Consider the following 19584-nt stretch of genomic DNA (forward strand, 5'->3'; position numbering starts at 1 on the left):
GTTTTTGACCCCTATCCATGCACTTGCACTTGAGAAATACGAGGGGCATTCATGGTTAATTTGAGAGTCAAAATACCTTCAAGGCTAATATATGGAATCATCATACAGTTTTAGTTTCACTTGGCGGGTCGGATGCAACTAAAAAGTACCATAAATATCATCGACCATCAACCATGACGAAATATGGAGATGCGCTGTGTGTTGGAGTGCTAGAGAAAGATGAAAAGGGAGAAAGGATCTTTTACAGAATAATTTCTTCAATTTTTCACAACTGAGATGTGTTCCCATATAACATTTCAATTCAGATAATGATTTGAAATACAGAATGATGGAATGTTGAAATGCGCCACCATCTGTCCAATGTGAGCCCCCAGCTTCAAACTGCGACCTTTCTCAGCGTCTCTGCCAGACGATCGGGCATACTCAAAAATGGCGAGTGGGAACTCGGAAGTCGATAAGTGTTTTCCGGCCCTGCCACTTTTGAAGCGAACAATTCCTGGAATGGGGGAGGGAGAGCGCGATCATTCTCACACAAAATGTACGAACAAGGAATATCCCTCCAGGGCTCAAAGGTCGACTCGCCAGAGAATACTTCACGAGATGTGTGAAGTGTCAGGGAGTTCCACTTCTCTTGGCTCTCGTGAGGAATATCTTGCCAGCCGACATCACCTGCACCATCGGCGTGAACATAATCCCCCCTATTTAGTTATCAGTACCACCCTCATTCACCTGAGCTCAATGAATTCCGGCCAACTTCGGTCTCTTATTTCAAGTCGACATACAGGCCGAAAATGATAGGTGCATATTGAAAAGTGAAATGCCTACCTCAACCTTCATCCATGGCAAATAGTTGCCCCCTAGCATTCCTAGCAAGCTCTGTCCCTTATCCAAAGCGAATGCCGCAAGGTATATCACTTTAATGACACCCCCGGGTTTGCCTGCGTCTGTCCGAGCAGTCTTGGTAAGTCCTTCAACGGCGGAAGAAGCAACCACGCCGCCGTAAGAATGGGCGACGACGATGACATCCCGTCCCTCATCCACATATGCGGTCAATACACCTCGCAGAGATTCAGTATCATCCTCGAGTGTCATGGAGGGCGGTTCGGCACCAATGGCGGGATGCGCGGGACAAGCGGAGGAGAAACCGAGGGATTTCAGATGGGATCTAGTAGCATCGAAGACGGATGGGACTACCCAAGCACCCAGAGAGAAGACGAAGGTTTTGTTACTCATGTTAGGCGATTCGAATGATTGCTTGTAGGGACCAAGTAGCCTTAGATGTTAGATGAAGTTCAGGATTTCCAGTGTTGAAGTAGCTCATGGTTAAGAAGCAGGAGACGGAGTATTTGTCAGTATGCCTAGCGCGCCCTGGAAGGAATGGTTGTCATAAACTCGGATGGCAAGTCGAAATAGATACTAGTTCCGTTTTAGTATGAATCAAGCCCCATAGCATTTGCCGGGAGGGATGCGCCATGTGGGTCGTGGGCTACAATCGCACTTTGCGAGGACGAGTATCCTTCAATGATCATTCATCAAATGAACCCACCTACTTGGTCCGGGCTGAGAATAGCTTAGCATAAATTTCTTAGGCGGCCTTACCTATCACAGCCTTGTCACCGGTCGTACCATAAGTACTCTGGGACACTAGCCATTCCTTCTCCCCCGCTCAATCCGATGCCCAGGCTGCTTTTTGAATTACCGGGTCTTTATTCTATTCCCAGCTCCAATGGATTGTCGTTACTATGGCCCGCGGGCATCTGCCCAGGGTTTAGTGTCTTCCGATGTCAGGGTATATTTCATTCCGGGGCTATGGAGAAGCCAGGATATAAACATGGCAAATTTGACGATTCCGTTAGGGCAGCGGTCATCGCGGAGTCCTTGAAGTTTCTTGCTTTTTAAAGTGCAATCTTAGAAGATATACATACCGCGCTCCCCTGCCAAGCCATGATTGTATACGCTCGGGGAACACCGGGGTAGAATATTGCTTGGAGATCTTCCAAACGGGCAATTTTATACTTGCGTCAGCTGTCGGACGGTTTGAGCACTTTTCAGTAGTGATTTGGTAAGTCCATCCTATGGACGACGATTTTCCTACCGCTTCGGCTTTTAGTTTTGTCTGCGATGCGAAGACATGACAAAACCCAGCTCCCCTGGAGACCGCAGAAGCGGTTCAAAAGAGTTAATGTCAAGAAGAGAGAGACTCTGAGAGTTCGTAGATCTGTGTTTTGTAGTGTATTATCTGATATTGAGGTTTGAATGCCTCAAACAGTCGAGATTCGCGAACACTGATATTAGATATAGAAGTAAGTGATCGAGTCTCAGTGTTTTCGGAGAAGGCGACATTCTCCGGTGAGCCTCCGCAGCAGCCAATCAGCGCCCGCTCAAAGTTTTTCCCGCTCCGGTGCTGCTGAGTCATCGCGGGGCATCGCGATATCGCAGTTCGCAGGAGAACTCGTTGAATTGCCACTCCTCATCGTCAACTGCGAAACTGGTAAGTTGGGCTGTTTCTTTGTTCTTCTGAATGTCAATTGTACCCCACATGTAACGTCTATGCGGTAAATCGGCCGATTGAGGCCAAAACGCTCCTTATCCACCATGCGGGGCACTGGACGAAGCCTTGACTCATAAGATCTTCATGGTCGATTTGACCGTGATCTATTTGATATATGGACGCGTTGCTGCTTTGCTTTACTTGGAATAAATTTCCGGTTGACAATTTAGGCCTCATTAGCTAATTGGTATCAAGATTGCTTCTCTTACATACATCTGCAAAAGTTCAAGATGGCGCCCTCATTCCCCAAGAAGAAGTGCGGTATGTCCTCCAACCCTCGAGATTATATCACTTATTCTATGATCTAACTAGTTGCAGGTGTCCTCGGCGCCACCGGCTCTGTTGGTCAGCGCTTCATCCTGCTCCTGGCTAATCACCCCTTCCTGGAACTGCACGCCGTTGGTGCCTCTGAGCGCAACGCTGGTAAGAAGTACAAGGATGCCGTGCGCTGGAAGCAGGCGTCCTCTATGTCTGAGAACCTGGGCAACCTTGTTCTACGAGAATGCCGAGCTGCCAACTTCAGCGATTGTGATCTGGTGTTCTCCGGATTGAACAGCGATATTGCTGGCGAGACTGGTATGGTCCCATTCATCACCACGAGCTTCAACTGTACTCATGCTAACCATTGAGAATAGAGATGGAATTCATCAAGGCTGAAATCGCTGTTTTCTCCAACGCTAAGAACTACCGCAAGGACCCCATTGTTCCTCTGGTGGTCCCCACTGTGAACCCCTCCCACATGGATTTGATCCCTCACCAGCGCAAGCACTTCGGCTTGAAGAAGGGCTTCCTGGTCTGCAACTCTAACTGTGCTGTCATTGGTATCGTCATTCCATTTGCCGCCCTCCAAGCCAAGTTCGGCCCGGTCGAGGAGGTTGAGGTCTTCACCGAACAGGCTATCTCCGGTGCTGGTTACCCCGGTGTGCCCAGCATGGACATTGTCGACAACGTGATCCCCTTCATCAGTGGTGAGGAAGACAAGTTGGAGAATGAGGCCCAGAAGATTCTTGGTGCCCTTAACACTGACGCCACTGCTTTCGATGAGCAGACCGGTCTGCGTATCGGTGCTACCTGCACTCGTGTCGGCGTCACTGATGGTCACATGGCCTTCGTCTCGCTGCGTTTCAAGAACCGCCCTGCCCCTAGCGAGGAGCAGGTTGTGCAGGCTCTTCGGGAGTACCAGTCCGAGGCCCAGAAGCTCGGCGCTCCCTCTGCCCCCGAAGCCGCCATCAAGGTATTCGATGAGCCTGATCGCCCTCAGCCCCGCCTGGACCGCGATATCTCCAAGGGATTCACCGTCAGTGTTGGACGTGTTCGCGAGGGTCAGCAGGGTGGCTACTTCGATCTCCGATTTGCGGCTCTCTCTCACAACACCGTCCTGGGTGCTGCTGGCTCATCGATCCTCAACGCTGAAGTTGCGGTCATCAAGGGATATATTTAAATGTAGATATGAAAAGTGATACTTTCAGCGATGTCAATAATACCATGAATACATCAGCTCATTCATAGACTCCACAGCAATGGCCATGGCAAAGGCGAATACTCGTACTTTAGATGTTGTGTTGGCCTCAGGCATAAACTGACCTTTCCCAAAATGGACCGGGTTGATATGACGTAAGCATAGCCCTAGCGGAGCCCCTTTAGGACTAGCGCGAATGTCACGAGGCTAGGGCACACCCACACCCGCCCTCCGCTAAGCGAAGGCCCTTGACAATCAGCCATCTCCGTCCTTCTCTCGTTGCGATACTTCCGACAATCACCACCGGTCGACAACATCCAAAATGGCTCGCGGACCGTAAGTCCACCTCGTTCAAAACACTCATTACGACTATGCCTGGACTCTCCCACACTCGATTTCGATTGTTGCCGATTCCAGACTGTCGCGACGTGCCTCGAAAAAAAAAATGATCTCGAAGAACCTCCCAAGACTAACCACAATGGCTTTGCAGTAAGAAGCACCAAAAGCGCCTTAGCGCTCCCTCGCACTGGTTGCTGGACAAGATGTCCGGCACCTATGCCCCCAAGGCCTCCCCCGGTCCTCACAAGCTCCGGGACTGCCTGCCCCTGATTGTCTTCATCCGCAACCGGTACGACTCGCTTGATCTCGAAACTACAACGCCAAATGAACTCAGAAACTGATTGTAAATTTTTTGATAGTCTCAAGTACGCCCTGAACGGTCGTGAGGTCAAGGCCATCATGATGCAGCGTCTGGTCAAGGTTGACGGCAAGGTCCGCACCGACACCACCTTCCCCGCTGGCTTCATGGACGTCATCTCTCTCGAGAAGACTGGCGAGCACTTCCGTCTCATCTACGACACCAAGGGCCGCTTCACCGTCCACCGCATCCAGGCCGAGGAGGCCGAGTTCAAGCTCTGCAAGGTCAAGCGTGTTCAGCTCGGCAAGGGCGGCATCCCATTCTTGGTTACGCACGATGCGCGAACGTGAGTTCACACTCTACAAGTTCCGTGTCATTCAGTCGTTGGACCAAGCTTTGGTTGATACGGCGGAAGACGCATTCCCCGGGAACAAGTAAGATCCAAAAGAAAAAGAACAAAGGTTTGCTAACTTGTGCTTCTTCTGGCCTACAGCATCCGCTACCCTGACCCCGCCATCAAGGTCAACGACACCGTCAAGGTTGACATTGCCACTGGCAAGATCGCCGACTTCGTCAAGTTCGACTCCGGTGTTGTCGCCATGGCCACCGGTGGTCGTAACATGGGTCGTGTTGGTGTTGTCACTCACCGTGAGCGCCACGACGGTGGTTTCAACGTCGTCCACATCAAGGATGCGATTGACAACACCTTCGCTACCCGCGAGTCCAACGTCTTCGTCATCGGCCAGGACAAGCCCTGGATCTCCCTTCCCAAGGGCAAGGGTGTCAAGGTATGTTTGACTTGAACTTTTCATGGTATATCTGAACTTGTTGCTAATATTCTCAATAGCTCTCTATCTCTGAGGAGCGTGACCGCCGCCGCGCCCATGCTCTTGCCAACTAAATGTCTTAGGACATTGGTATTGAGCTGCCTGCCGGCCATCCCCAATCTCTGGGGATGTAAACAAAAACATTAACCAAAACTGTAGCTGGGAAACGGCGTCTTGTCTTGTCTTATGGCCTTGGATGATGCTTCTTTCCGTAGATTCACCATAGCAAACAAAACCGGGGGCGGGCTAACCGTCTCGTTTCCGAGTGATATGATACCTATTTAACGTTACCTTCTCGAATGATTTAATGAGCGTACTTGAAAAATCCCGGGTCTTCCTATTTTCCCTGTTCTGTCTCTGCCCTCCAATTTTCCACTCCCGGTTCGATCCCTCGGCCGTGCTCTGGTCTGTCGAGACCGTATCACCCCAATATCAAAGACCCAGGAAACGTAGATTTGGATCATGACGGCACACTTTCGTACTGGGTTCCAAGGTTCCAACTTGGAAGCTTGAGGTTTTTGTACTGATCCATCGAAGCTCTGACTCTGATTTGGTGCGATACTATATAGCGAAACATGTCTGGGCAACCTGACAAACTTCAAGCCTCTGCTTTTCAAATTTAAGTTCCCGGACAGTGTCTTCATCTCAAACCCCTGAACAGGAGAATGAATTTCATTCCCCAGTATAGAGTAGTCCGATTGTAGTACTCAATAACCCCAGAACCCAAATAATCATGTTAATATGTCTACTGATCTCGGGACGGTACTATTTTGTTCACTTTCATTTCAATATTCACCAGAAGTTTAGTGTCCAGATCCCCAGAACCTCCGAGTCCAGGGCTGGGCTGCTTGAATGACCGCTGACGATGCAACAGTATACTATCTTGGTAGTAGTAGTGTATATATCCCTAGTCCGAGCTCACATGAGCATTAATCTAGCCTAACCTTAGCTGAATTTCTCTGTTATCTATTAGTATGCCTCTTATTCGAGACTTCAACCAATGCTTAAAGATCACCTGTGCAGGGAATAGTGTTCCATTGCCTTGAATTTCTCCATTTGGGATCGACGCACAAATCTCACGGTAGCTACACAAGGTTTCTACGTATTGTCTATAATATTGGCCACGTCGTAAATGAGCAGTTATATTTAATACGCAAATCCTTCCAGCTGAGTATGCTTTCATAGGTGGAAGTAACCTGTCAAAACATTCTTTGAACGTCTTTCCGGCTTTCCAGTCATAAAATCTTTTTCTAGGGAGAATACTCATTAAATTGATGTTTTTCAAGGTTGGTACTATTATCTGGAGGCGATGAGTCTTACTATACAAGAGATGGATGCTCTGTTAGTTCCCGCCCTGTTCTCCAATATTGTTTCAAATTGTGTAATAGCTCGTTCTATATCTCTGCATGCAAGTTGATACCTAATTGCATATGTGGTCCGCTCATATCAGAATGTTTCGGATGAAGTTGATGCGAAGTTGATGAGCTGAATAGTCGGAGCAGCATGATTTAAGAGTTAGCTACCATTTAATTTATTGAAGAGTAGGGGTCAGTCAGTTGGTCGGCCAACCTCATTATGATCAAACTTTCAATTAGGTAGGCTTATGGGCAATTACTGCATATCCAAATATTGTAAAGAGCACTTATGTATGGTTCTGAATTCCAATTTCTTTATCACACTAAATCTAGCTATAGACTCGCAAGATTTAGCCCTTGCTGGTAGTACGGCTGAGATATAATTAGAAAACTCATAAGCATCTGGAATCAGTACTTTGTTCAAATTTCAATTAAGACGGAAATTGTACAGACCAATCTTTATTTTGTTTACTCGGCATCGAGGCTGATATCAATATTCCACTCGTTAGATTTGAGCTTTGCACCAGGAGCTTCTGAGGATAAAATGGTGATCATTGATTGGATCATGCTCACGGGTATTACTTCCATATAAATAGCAGAGCGACCCAAGGGAACGGACTAAAGATAGGAATGTAAATTTTATGTCAAATTGACTCATGCTAGGAGATATTATAGATCTGGTCCCGAATATCAAAATGAAAACCATCGATTCGCATTTCACGTTAGTAACAGCCGAGCGGGTTATTCTGGAAGAAAGAGGAGTATTTCCGCCTAACCCAAATTGGCCACAATAGGCTTTCGCAATTCAAATGAATCCTGCCGGGGTATTATCTGTCAACGGAACTTCCGAGTCCGTGTCATCCACCGTTCTATCCACTCAGGTACATAGGTGTTCCTTCGCCTAATGGAAGGATGCAAATAACCTGGAATACACGTTGTACCTGCTGACCGCTTTTTTCCTACCTGCTTGTAATTTATCAAGACACACGCTAGCTGGATGGTGGATGCGCCAGCTACGACATGCGAGAACTGAATTTTGGCTGACTGGTCATGCACTGTCGAAATGTGGATGCTCTTTGCGCGGCACATAATGGATACCAAGGTTCGAGGTCGGTGCCAACCGGCGCCACTAAAATAAGAAAACCGTATCCTGGCTTTGATTGATTGGCGATGAATCTCGAACAGATTATCCCGATGCTGCGCATGAATGGAGACGATCATGCAAGACAAAGAGGATCGTCCCGGGCCCAGTTGAAGGGTGTCACTGCGTCGAAGATTAGAAGTTGATTACTCCGGACAGCGTAGCAATGCTTTAATGGTTGTACCCGTGTATACTCCGTCTGCCCTTCGTGTAAGTAGACACCCAGGAGTCTTTGACTGTATATTAAAGTGAATAAGGGGATGTATTTGGAATTCGCTAATGTGATGCAATCAAAGCAAATTTTCGATGGAAGATCCGAAGGCGTTAGCCACGGAGTTCTCCACAGTTGGTGCACCTCGAGGAAATAACTTCCCACCAAACAAAAAGCCAAGGAAATGTCCTGTCGCTCATCATATTATCTCAAAGGAGTACGGGGTACGGATAAAAGAAGAACAAGAAATACTCCTCTAACTGAGCCGAAACGGCGTCTCGCTTCCCTCGAGGGGGACTCCTGACGCTGGCGCCGGATCCTCGTGGGTGCAGCAGGAGGGCCCATCGATCGCCCCGATCGACGAGTGAAAAGCTCGGTTGCATTTGAACGGTCAGGTACCTCCGAATCAGCAATTTTCTCCTGTCGCATTGCAATGAAACTAAGATTGAGGGGGGGGGGGTGAGCAGTCCGATCGCGATTGAGAACATGAGATGCACTCCATACACAGCTAACAGAGGTTAACCCCGGCCGCCTCACTACCTAGTTGAATCCTCCAACAACGCCATTATGAATCAACGATATGATTTCACCAGCCTATCATCGCGAGTGATCGCATGTTGGAAAAAGAGCAATGTGATACATCGACCTTTCCCACAGGGCACCCCCACAAATAAGGGAAAACATATCCAGATTCCAGGGGATTGGTTTCCCAGAATATGCACGACAGCATAGCACAGGTACGGCGTAGAATGCCGCCTTATCATGGATGCAACTTGGGGAAATTGACCATTAATTTCTATACTACATGCTTTGAGCAACTTGAGTTCTCATTGCGCCTTTCGTTGCGTCGCTTGTTGACTGTGACCTGGCCATCTCGTACATTCTGAGTGGCTGGTCGGCTTTTGCAGAAGCATTTTTCCCTTCTGGAGCCGAGAATTTGAGTATGCTACACAAGGGGCGCCATTCAAAAGAAATTAGCTTCGAATCTGCAGAGCGGCAATCGATCGTCCTACTATCCCTCTCGCTGGGAGGATGATCCCTGGCTCTGGACGTGTTGTGGCAGGGCCCCGATGTAACTCAGAGGTCCGATCGGCCACTGGAAAGGCAAAGATATTCAACATGAACATGCGGAGAGTGAAAGAGAAAAAAAAGAGCATAATTGTTGATTTCAAATTGTATTTTTCCTTTTCCTTCAGGGAGGAGAAGGAGAACAGAGGGAATCGGGAATTAATGAGTGTAGCGCTGAATCTCGCGCTCGGGGCTGGTGGGTCTAGAACATGCGTGGTGGAAATGGCGATGACTAGCATCCTGCTGACCCTCTGCTGGTGACTTGTCAGTCGACTTGAATGGAATTCTGGGCTGGATTCAGCTTCCCCTATCCAAGATACCCCCTATCTCATGATATGGAAACAGATATCAATCTACTGCTATGCTCTTTCAAGGTCCACAGCAAGCTCTGGGACATGTGGATCTACCGAGATCTGATTCCCAGTGCCCTGGACCTGGGTTCTCATAGCCGCTCCCATTGAATTCCAGAGCTTCAATCAATATTCACGTGGCATCAAACTTTGGACGACGCCGGGGTGCATCAAACTATCTGTAATACATAAGTCATCCAAGCCATCTTAATGCTAGGTATGTGATATGTATTTTTCAGTATATTACACAGGAGACAGGAGCAGCTTATGATGGCGAGCGCCATTCATCCCTGGTCGTATGGAGGCACTACTACGGAGTAGTAGAGTAGTAGATCCGAACCAAAAGCTGCAGCTTTCAATGATATTTTATTGTAATTTGACAAATTGGATTTTTGTTTTCGCCACTGCTTCGTCTTGGATTCCGGCGGTGTAAGTTTGGGTCTCACAAAAATTCCAGGGGTTATCGATTTGGGCAGGCCTGAGTGTTTCTATTTGCGCCCGGACATTAGTTAGGCCCTCACCTCCCTCCAAAGTTTGCGACCTTTCGTATAGGCTTTAACCACCTGCCGCAATAAAAAGGGTCGATCAGCATTCAGGGACCGAAAGCTAAAGTTTGAGAGGGTGAACAGACTGCTGATTTTGCATTTTTCCAATTTTGTCCTTCTCCATTTAGCAAAGCTTTTTTTTTCCTTTTCCAGATTATCCCTTTTTAAGTTCCATCTCAGATCCTGCCTCTCCTTCACCCCGGAATCGCCGAGACCCAAGAACCATCCCAGCGGTGAGACACCAATCATTCTTTGGCCACTAGACCGCAAGAAATCTACAAGGTTCGATCCTGATGATTCTGACGGAAAACCGCCGGGCTACATGAGCGAAACCGACTCCGTCGGGCGTCTAGGGGTTTGATTGGACGAGGACATCATTCTCCATGAAATCATCAACGACGCCAGGAACTAAATTTCCAGGATAATTATGGAGCAAAATGGATACCACAAAGAAAGGCTGCCGACCGCCTCACTTTGGTGGTGGATGGTCAGCGCCGCTTGCTCGATTTGGATTCCATCATGATCGTCCTCTCCTCCTCCTCGCTACGGATTAGTACCAATTAAGACACCCACTTGGTGTGCAGATGAAATCATGAGGCGATGATAGAGGTGATAATGAATGGATCACGGAAACAGAAATAATACGAGTACAAATACTAATACATAACTCAATTTCCAACCCGTCATACATACATACAATAAGTGCAATGGTCAGAATGATGGAAGCCGCCCCGTAAGGGGAAATGGATAATAGATAATAAATAATAAAAAATAATAATCATAATAATAATAATAAATAAAATAATCAATCAAAAATCACGGACAACCAACGCGGGACATGCCTGGGCCGCATAATTAGTATATTGTCGGCCTGACCAAGTGGTAACACGACATCTCGATGAATTCTTCCAGAAAACAACACTTGAACACCTGGATTTTTCAGCTAAAAGGTAACAGACAAGATCAAACCAATAGTTGACCGCTCCTCGACGGATACTCCCGTCAAGCTGGGCTGTAAGCCTAAAGTTGTCATATTCACAACTCGACTAGCCCAACGGGTGTTTCGATTTGGCAAGACATTGCGCTATTCATTCTTGTTGGTGGAGTCAGACCTTTCCTCCCCGATCGTTTTACTTTTTACGTTTTACGTGTTACTCCCCAGTTCCCTTACTCCGTACTCCGTATACTCCGTACAGTTCCAGTTACCAGTGCGAGTGATAATCATTACCCCTTTTTCCGGCACTTCCTGGCTGTCGGGTCTGTTTCCCAGTAGACTGGAACTAGGATCCTCCTCCCCGTTTTCAATGTGTCCACACCTTCTGCCGGTGTCCCCATCATGATTCCCCCCCTCCCTTCCCCTCCCCCTCGTGATGTATCGAACGTGGCGGATGGTGATGGTTGACAATCCTTCCTTAAAGCCAATCAGTTGCGCCCTTTCCGATAGACCCGGCACTGGCGATCTATCCTTGACCCTATTACTTCTCTTTTATTTCTCTTTGCATTCCAGGCTTTTCCTTTTTTATTTTTATTTTTTATTTTTCTCTCTCTCTTTACTCTCACCCTAACCCTGGACGGTATTGTACCTAAACCCGTCCCTCGTTCGGTCTTCGAATTCCTCTCTTCCAAAGCCCATTCCTGCATCGTTGGAAGTATTTCTCCACCCTTCCCTATACTCCCACGTCGTTAATTTCTCTGCCCCCTCTCCTCTCGCCACATGGGGCTGGTCTGTTGTCTGACCCGATGCGTTGGCCGCTGAAATCCCTGGGTGGTGTGCTGCATAAATGCAATCGATCAGCGCAGAAGAGTTATCGACCTTAGAACCACCTCCCAAGAAGGCTCTATATTTGCCTCACACCTCGTCGCCGTTAAGCAGACCCGTGATGTCGCAAACTCTCGCGGGACGGTCCGCGTCTCCCAGCTTTCCCCAGTCGTACCAATCTCTCTTCCAGATCAGCACTGAGTTCCCACGCTTCGTGGTACCATATTATCCCTGGTGGGAAGATGAAGCCACTACTGTTCTCTGGGCCTTTAAAAATCTCGAAATTCGTCTAGTTATTCGCTACGGTTTATTTCGCGATGAAAACCTACCACGAAGTTCGCTCTTAAGCCGCAATGTCGACGCAATTGATGCAGTTTTCATGGCGCTAACTGAGCCGCGTGAACACCAGCTGCTTGGACACCTCTCCCATATGCAACGAGTGGAGGAGATTCTGCGTCGATCTGGGCTTCCACCATTTCAGCCAGTCCCTTGGTCCTGGCTACCCCAAACTCCAGTGTATGCGCTCGACCCGCGGGCCATCGCTCAGGCCATCGAGGCCGAGAGCCATTTCCAGCTTAGTAGGGTCGCTTTTGAAGATATCGTGCGCGCCTCGCTGGGTTACACCGCGACTTCAGTCGAATGGTTTCTCATGCAACATACCGCCTTGTATATACACTTGTTAGATCATCTAAGGATGTTTCCTGATGATATCCCTGTGTACTTGGAAGTGGAAAAGGTGTGGTTTTCTTCCGTTAATCCCAAATCCTATTTAACTAATACCGTCTCAGCATCTACGAACAAAGAGCCCCTTCGCCCACCGAGCGATAGCACAATGTTTAACTGCAGTCCACCCCGATTCTGCACCAGATCTGGCCAAGACATCCACACGTAGTTTCGAATTTGTCGCCGGTCCGATCCAGCGCCTCTTTCAAGACCGACCGGAGAGTTTGACGGACATGCTTAAGATCTGCAATGTATTTGCTGTCCGGTTCCGCCGCCAGTATATCAATACCGCAAAAGTTCCCTGGGACAGGCAGTTCGATGCTTCATATCCATTTTTAGAAGATTGCCTCGGATCATCTTCGCCATCTGACTTAGCTCGCACCCTCACTACTCTGGACAAGGGGGACTTCGCCCATCTAACCCGGTCAAGTATCATCGCCCATGACGAGACCACAAAGGGTATTTTAGCCAATTGGGAAGATCTCACCGTGTCAGTATGGGAATGCTGCTCTGCAATACCAGATCTTACCCTATACCTCCGAGAATGCGCACAGGTGAGTCACTCCTCAACAACAATACGATAGTTTCGACCCATATCTGACAGAGAGAATCCAACCATTGCAGAGCCTATTACAAAGACAAAATTACCACTCTCTAACGGCAATGCTGCACGGCCTCCACAAATATAGTATATCAACTGCACGATCCCGCGGTCTCAACAGTACAGTCGGGGGAATGGTCGTTCTAGACCCTATTATCCCTCCAGACACGATATTCCTCTGCAATGCAACACAAAATTACGCCGCATACCGTCAACATTACCGAGATTATCCCGGGATCCCATTCTTACTCCCGCATCTTCGCGATGGCCAGCAAAAGGGTGAAGTGGCTCTCCAGCCCGTCTTCCGCTTTCTGCAGAGGTAGACTAGCTGGACCGGGGAGTTAGGGTATATTTCGACTCGATCTGGTCTTAACCGCGTTCATTCACCGCATTCACCCAATCTAAGTGAATCAGATCTGCTTGCTTTCGCGCAGTGGCTTGCATTGCTGCAGGCGATCATTCTATTGCGGCATCGGCTTGTTTCAAGCCTGCAAGAACCTCCACCGCTATTCCCTTTTCTCTTCGATTTCTCCTTTTCTTGCCCATTTCAAAAAAAAACTCTCGTCCTTTCTTTGTTATTGTTTTCTACATCTGTGCACCATCACCCCCACTTTCTCGATTTACATCCGATGCTAGTTGATCGGCGATCTCTGCGTTGCCATTAGATTGCTTCAGTTTGAGAATTGTGTATTGATTTACAACGCTATACCCATTCTAGCATCTGGAGCGCCGGGCGTCTGGCGCAAGATTTATTCAAGACAGGATCTGATTTTTGGGTATTTGTTTAATTTATTTTTAGCTCGGGGCCGTTGTAGTAGGTATCCACTTGATGTACTTTTTTCATCCCTGATTCGGTTTCTGCGTAGCTTGAAGATATGTCCAATATTAAAATTAGAGGCCTTGAAGTTACGATACTCCGATCGGACGAGCGTGCTCTGCTCCGCTCAAAACGTAAATGAGTCCTAGTTTGCCTCAGCTGAAGACCCCTGCAGATGATGTGACCGAGTCATGCGCCCTGGGGACCAAGCCGGCCCGGCGGTTATAAAATCAATGCTTTGATCGGGTTGAGAGACAATATGGAGGCTTTCGACCCGACAAGCCAACAAGCTCTGTGCCTTATTATTCTTTCTTCGAAGCTACCTTCGGCGCTCTTGCAGACCCGAACAACCCGGCCAGATATCCCAGTCTGTTGAAGAAGATGAACGCCGTAGCACCAATGTTCCCCCAGGTCAACGCGTTCCAGGCACCAACATCAACAAAGGCGTCCCAGCCCATCCCGAGATAAGTGGCGTAGACATGACCAACATCGGCGATGGCCAGTCCAATCATGTAATTGCGGATGACTTTGGGTTCGGTGGTTGTGTGCAGGACTGCGACGCCAAGGAGGAAGAGGAGGGAATATAGGTTGCCGAGTTGATAGGCTATGGCTAGTGTGCTGGGGTGTGAAATGGGTGGGTCGGCGTGTGGTGTTTGGCCGGCAACGAAGCTTTCCAGATCGTATATGGGGGCGAGGCTGCCGAGGACTCTAGAGATGGGCGGTGGTGAGTAGGCTTCTCATGTGAAGGGTCCTTTGGGTGTGAAGCAGTTATCGTACAGGGAGAAGGGTTCAAGGATGCCGAAGAGAATGTGCGGCCATGGTGGGAGGATTGTGGGCATTGTAGGAAAGGAGAGAGAAAATTAGACGTTGAAAGTGAAGTTGAAATTGTTGAAGTTGTTGAAGTTGTTGGAGGATGAGTGTGAGGGTGAGATGAGAATGGTAAATAGTGCGGCTCACCTCAGCGCTGACGTATATGTTGGCCTGAGACAGCAATCATTATCGTTAGTTAGTTATCGATATCTCTGGCCTGAGGCACAAACCGGGGCCGATCTGAGCGCTGACGTAATTATAGCCTGGCCCGCAAGGCACCAATCATTATCGCTATCGTTATCGTTATCGTTTCGTATCCGAGGCGGTCCCGAGTTTTAGGAGTTCTTCTCCGGTAGGGTGGAAGCTGGGAAGATCCACCCTGGGGCAACGGCTCCTGTTTCTTCTCTTTCCCTTCCCGTCTTCCATTATTCAGAGACTGGCTTCCCCTCAGGAGGTTACATCAGGGCGCCCACTATGAACTGCATGAATATACTCCCCCCCACTCCACTTCCTCGGCCTGAGTTGCTAGAGTATGGATTCCAACGGGCCACTGCGGGCCCTCGATGAATCTCACCACCGCGAACTTCCCCAACTCTCCTTGCGCATCGCGCCCTTGCGAGAACCCGTTGCTTCACGAACCCTCAGAGTTCCTTCTCCACTAGAGCCTAATGCAAGTGGTGGGGTACGGGAATCGCAGACGATCTCAAAAACCAACGTCCCCACTGGGAACAATACTCCTTCCACTTCCACTACCAAAGAGGCTCTACCAACAGTGACCGAGTTTCTCAATGCTGCTCGAACAAAAAAGACAGATCCAGCATCCAGCTCCCAGTCAAGTGCAGAGAGACCGCCCAAGCCAATTCTTCCTGCCTTTGTAAACCTCCGCGCTCTGGAACGCGTGCCCTTCTCCTCATCCTTTGATGACAATACTCTCCATGGCCAACGCAAGAGAAGACGCCTAGAACTTCAGGCCGAATCATTTGGCGAACATCTACAATTACCCATCCCGCAAACTTCTCAGAAGGAGCAACGCCCGCCCCCATTTGGACCTTTTGCAATTTTAAATGGCTTGAATGAACCGCCTCCCAACGCTGCCCTTCTCCCACCTATTGAAGCTGGCTCAATCACCCAACTTCTCACGAAACCATCGCGCGGCGATGCTTCCGCTGCAACGGCCGTTGTGGACGCGAGTACTATCGTATCTGTCCATGGCACTCTTGTCGAGGGTCAGTCTGTAGAACGAAGAGAAGCAAAGATCGAGGAGCTTCTTGGCGCCACCCTTGACGAGACTGCCGTTGATAATGTACATCCAGAAGAAGCTGGTCCACTTGCTCAACCCGAGAACGCAGATGTACCGAATCCCGTGGTGGTTGAAAAAGACGAACCTACAGCTAGTGGTGTTGCGTCGCGTGGAAAGCAAGAAGGAAGTGACCCGCTATCGCCAAAGTCTCGAGGTCGATCTCGCAAAAACTTGCGCAAGTGGACCGAAGAAGAAACTATGGCATTACTTCACGGGGCAGTCAAGTGCGGGATTGGTAATTGGACGACGATTCTCGCTCAGCCAGAACTCAAGTTCAACAAGCGGACGGCATCCAACCTGAAAGACAGATTCCGAGTTTGCTGTCCCTGGGCCTATCGCGCATCTGACTCTAATGAGGCAACCAAGCAATTACGCGACTATCTAGCCAACGCTCTTCACCAGGCACAAACCGAAGGCTCTGATGAAGTGCCTGGAAAATCAAAATTGCCGATCACAAACCCCGCGACACCTGGCTCAGAGCCCGCCTCTAGAATTGAAAGTCCAACAACGAGCTCTCACAAGCCTTCGGCATCTAGCATGTCACCTTCCACGCCTGACACGGAGTTCGGGTCAACAAGCACTCGGAAAAGCCCACCTACCAGGGTCACAGTCACACGTACACTCTCGGACGAATCCCAATCAACTCTCGAATCTCTTGGCATACCCGAACCCCATGTCGCTAAGAAATCTAAACGCCGTTCCCGCAACCTGTTCACCAGTGCCGAGGATGAAGCTTTGCTGAAGGGTTATGCTTCACATGGCTTTCAATGGACTCTTATCCAACAGGATCCCGGGCTCAACCTAGGCCACCGCCGAGCAACGGATCTCCGCGACCGTTTCCGCACCAAGTTTCCCAACGCATATCGTCATGGAGGCTCTGTGAGTAGCAGCTCTATCAACCAAGCCAAACGAGAACCAACTGGTACGCCGGTTCCCGTGCCTCGTGATCGTCTCCCTAGTGCCGAAACCACGCCGGTGAATACACCATCGAAAATTGCCGGAATATCTCGATCAAGCACACACAGTCGGCACCCCTCCACGGCATCGCATTCCAATCTTGGCCCCATTGATCCATCGTTCTTGCCCCCTCCTCCTGGGTTCGTTGAACCATCAACAAGCAACCCTACCGCGGCTGCAATGCTTTCATTCCCGCTGGATGAAAACCCAGCTGCGTCGCCGTGGGAGGATAATACCCTTGCCCCTATGATCTGGGACGACTTGAACTGAAAACACACTGCGGAGCATCCCTGCCCTCAGAAACAAAAATATCCCTTCTGGTATTCTTCATTAACGCATGACGTCCTCTCTAAACCTTTTTGATATTTTCTTGTTAGTTTATTGGCCCATATTGACGTGGGCCATGCATCTTGGGTGCCTGCTTTTTTATTGTCTGCTTTTTTGATCTTTACAACTACTATATCCCGCAGTACACGACGGCTTTGTTTTTATCAGAAATACTTTTCGGAATGAATTCAAATTGATCTCATTAAATTACTTAGTATCAACTAATCATAGGTCAGCGCAAAATTCTAGGCCCAGGATTATTATCATTGGAGGTGAAGTCGCAATTTTGCATTAGTCAAAGCCCAGCCATATAGTATTGACAGTCTAGAGTAAAGTCAACCGAGATAACTAACAGGATTCAAAATTGACAAATGCCAACCATATGCTGCTCTCAATTACTTCGGGCAAAACGTCAAAGCCTGAAAGTCTCGCCAAGCTGAACTGATATGACAATGAGGCACATACACATACGAAGTAGAATATAAATTGGATATCAAACGATTATCAAGGATCGGGATTCATCAAGTAACGTACAGTCGTCTATTTCGCTTGCCAAATAGACAGTACGCAAAGGGGGCCAAGCAGAGACAATGACCGCGAGAAAAGACCATAAGACGTTGCGCTCAAGGTACTAGTTGAATTGAAAGCATAAATAGAAAGAAGGCGATGGGTAAAAGGATAGAGTGACCAAATGGGGCGGGTGGGTTGTGGGGTGTTGTAAAGAAGACCTTTGCTTGGTTGTATGCAATCTACCATGCATTCCGGTCCCAATTCGGATCTAGACGCAAATGTCAGCAACTCATTCACAACGAGCATTGAGTTTTTTTCTAGAAGGTTGAATCCTGCAGCATCATGGAACTAATCTAAACTCGAAGAAGATGACCTACCCTGTATGAAACTAGCCAGCACTTTACTTCCTGTCTGCAGCAAGGGGTGTCCCGCCACGATCTGCAGGAACCGCTGAAGTCCCTCCCGGCGATGTTCGATGACGTCGTCGCTGAATCGGTTTGTGAAGACCTTGCCCGGCAGCGGGGGGATCGTGACACGCGTGCTCTCGCGCTCGAGGATATCGCGGAAGTACTCGAAGTCGGAGTAGCGGCGGCGTACGATGGAGTGTTTCAGTTTGAAGGCGGGGATATTGGTGCGGCAGACGATTTCATAGGAGGTGTACATATTCCGTGATGTGCCATGTGTTTGAGGATTGCGGACCTGATTTCCATACAAGCACACGAGTCAGAACAGTTATTAAAATAGAGTTGCTCCTTTGGCGGAGGGTGATGGGTAGAAGGGGGTGAGAGTTTGGACTTGTGCTAGTTGGGCAGGTGGGCACAAGACCATTCCAAAAATGAGGTCTCGGGGGACAAAGAATATGGCGGAATTGACTGCGACTCACTTCGATCTCCAGGAAGTTCTCTGGAGGTCCGTAGATCTCCTCGAAGGTCTGTGTGCGGGACTCCGGGACAGACTGCATGGTGAAGGGTGGCTGACTGGCCGGGACGGTCCGAGAGCAATTATTTCAGGGTAGAGTGTCGTTTACGGGATCTGCTTTCGAGAGCAAGATACAGCCCTTTAGAATAAAATGCAAAAAAGCGAGTCTCCGCACGGCAGATGCAAAGTGGAGGAGCTCGAGCTTGAGGCGGGGGGAGCCCGCGCTATCAGCTGCCACGTGATCCGTTAGGCTTATCTGCGGTTGATAGCGGGATTTCTTCCATCCCCGTCCAACGTTACACTTTGAAAATGTTTTCTATTTGATACGCATTATATTCCTTCTTAATTACATTTATCCAGATTCTAATATCTATCGTGACACTGAATGACTTGCTTCATACCGGGGTGTCGGTTCATCCTTGGCTGAGTACGGTGGTGGCGGCGGTGGTGTTCCCCCTCGAACAATGGCAGTCGGTGGTCTTTGTGGAGGGTTTTGCGGTGGAACTGTGGTGAGACGCCTAGCAGTATGCATAGGGAGTGCCGGCGGCGTAGGGCTGGCTCGCTTCCCAGCCCGATTGCCAGCGGAGATTAGGCTTATTGCAAGCCCCAAAGTCACAACTACAGCGAGAACTATAATACCTGCCACCTTTCCGCCAGAAAAGGATTCGTTGTTACTTCCACTGCCATAGTAACTGCGGCGTTTAATCTCACTCTTTGG

General features: G+C 48.8%; 7 protein-coding genes across 7 annotated transcripts; 4 read left to right on the top strand and 3 right to left on the bottom strand.

Annotated features, from left to right (window-relative positions):
• Positions 1-376: 376 nt before the first annotated feature.
• N7509_005007 (alpha/beta hydrolase) lies at positions 377-1233 on the bottom strand (the record flags this gene model as incomplete). Its single annotated transcript, XM_056629644.1, has 3 exons — positions 377-698; positions 755-762; positions 826-1233. 3 exons carry the CDS (start codon positions 1231-1233, stop codon positions 377-379), a joined length of 738 nt encoding a protein of 245 aa, XP_056488946.1.
• A 1548-nt stretch (positions 1234-2781) lies between these two features.
• Positions 2782-3992, top strand: N7509_005008 (aspartate-semialdehyde dehydrogenase family protein; the record flags this gene model as incomplete). The annotated part of the gene is made up of 3 exons (XM_056629645.1): positions 2782-2812; positions 2870-3127; positions 3187-3992. 3 exons carry the CDS (start codon positions 2782-2784, stop codon positions 3990-3992), a joined length of 1095 nt encoding a protein of 364 aa, XP_056488947.1.
• Positions 3993-4332: 340 nt separating this feature from the next.
• On the top strand, positions 4333-5548 carry N7509_005009 (40S ribosomal protein eS4; the record flags this gene model as incomplete). The annotated part of the gene is made up of 5 exons (XM_056629646.1): positions 4333-4346; positions 4501-4638; positions 4709-4993; positions 5141-5435; positions 5495-5548. 5 exons carry the CDS (start codon positions 4333-4335, stop codon positions 5546-5548), a joined length of 786 nt encoding a protein of 261 aa, XP_056488948.1.
• Positions 5549-11925: 6377 nt separating this feature from the next.
• On the top strand, positions 11926-13550 carry N7509_005010 (uncharacterized protein; the record flags this gene model as incomplete). Its single annotated transcript, XM_056629647.1, has 3 exons — positions 11926-12639; positions 12692-13180; positions 13251-13550. The coding sequence occupies 3 exons, from the start codon at positions 11926-11928 to the stop codon at positions 13548-13550; spliced, it is 1503 nt and encodes a 500-aa protein (XP_056488949.1).
• A 796-nt stretch (positions 13551-14346) lies between these two features.
• Positions 14347-14883, bottom strand: N7509_005011 (uncharacterized protein; the record flags this gene model as incomplete). Its single annotated transcript, XM_056629648.1, has 2 exons — positions 14347-14752; positions 14822-14883. 2 exons carry the CDS (start codon positions 14881-14883, stop codon positions 14347-14349), a joined length of 468 nt encoding a protein of 155 aa, XP_056488950.1.
• A 503-nt stretch (positions 14884-15386) lies between these two features.
• N7509_005012 (telomere repeat binding factor family protein) lies at positions 15387-17381 on the top strand (the record flags this gene model as incomplete). Its single annotated transcript, XM_056629649.1, has 1 exon — positions 15387-17381. One exon carries the CDS (start codon positions 15387-15389, stop codon positions 17379-17381), a length of 1995 nt encoding a protein of 664 aa, XP_056488951.1.
• An 806-nt stretch (positions 17382-18187) lies between these two features.
• N7509_005013 (sorting nexin-3) lies at positions 18188-18909 on the bottom strand (the record flags this gene model as incomplete). The annotated part of the gene is made up of 3 exons (XM_056629650.1): positions 18188-18216; positions 18326-18647; positions 18832-18909. The coding sequence occupies 3 exons, from the start codon at positions 18907-18909 to the stop codon at positions 18188-18190; spliced, it is 429 nt and encodes a 142-aa protein (XP_056488952.1).
• Between the last annotated feature and the right edge of the window lie 675 nt (positions 18910-19584).

This window comes from Penicillium cosmopolitanum (assembly GCF_028827165.1).
Source record: "Penicillium cosmopolitanum strain IBT 29677 chromosome Unknown utg000006l:49.0-5199605.0:1.0-5204138.0, whole genome shotgun sequence".
Taxonomy (NCBI): Eukaryota; Fungi; Ascomycota; class Eurotiomycetes; order Eurotiales; family Aspergillaceae; genus Penicillium; species Penicillium cosmopolitanum.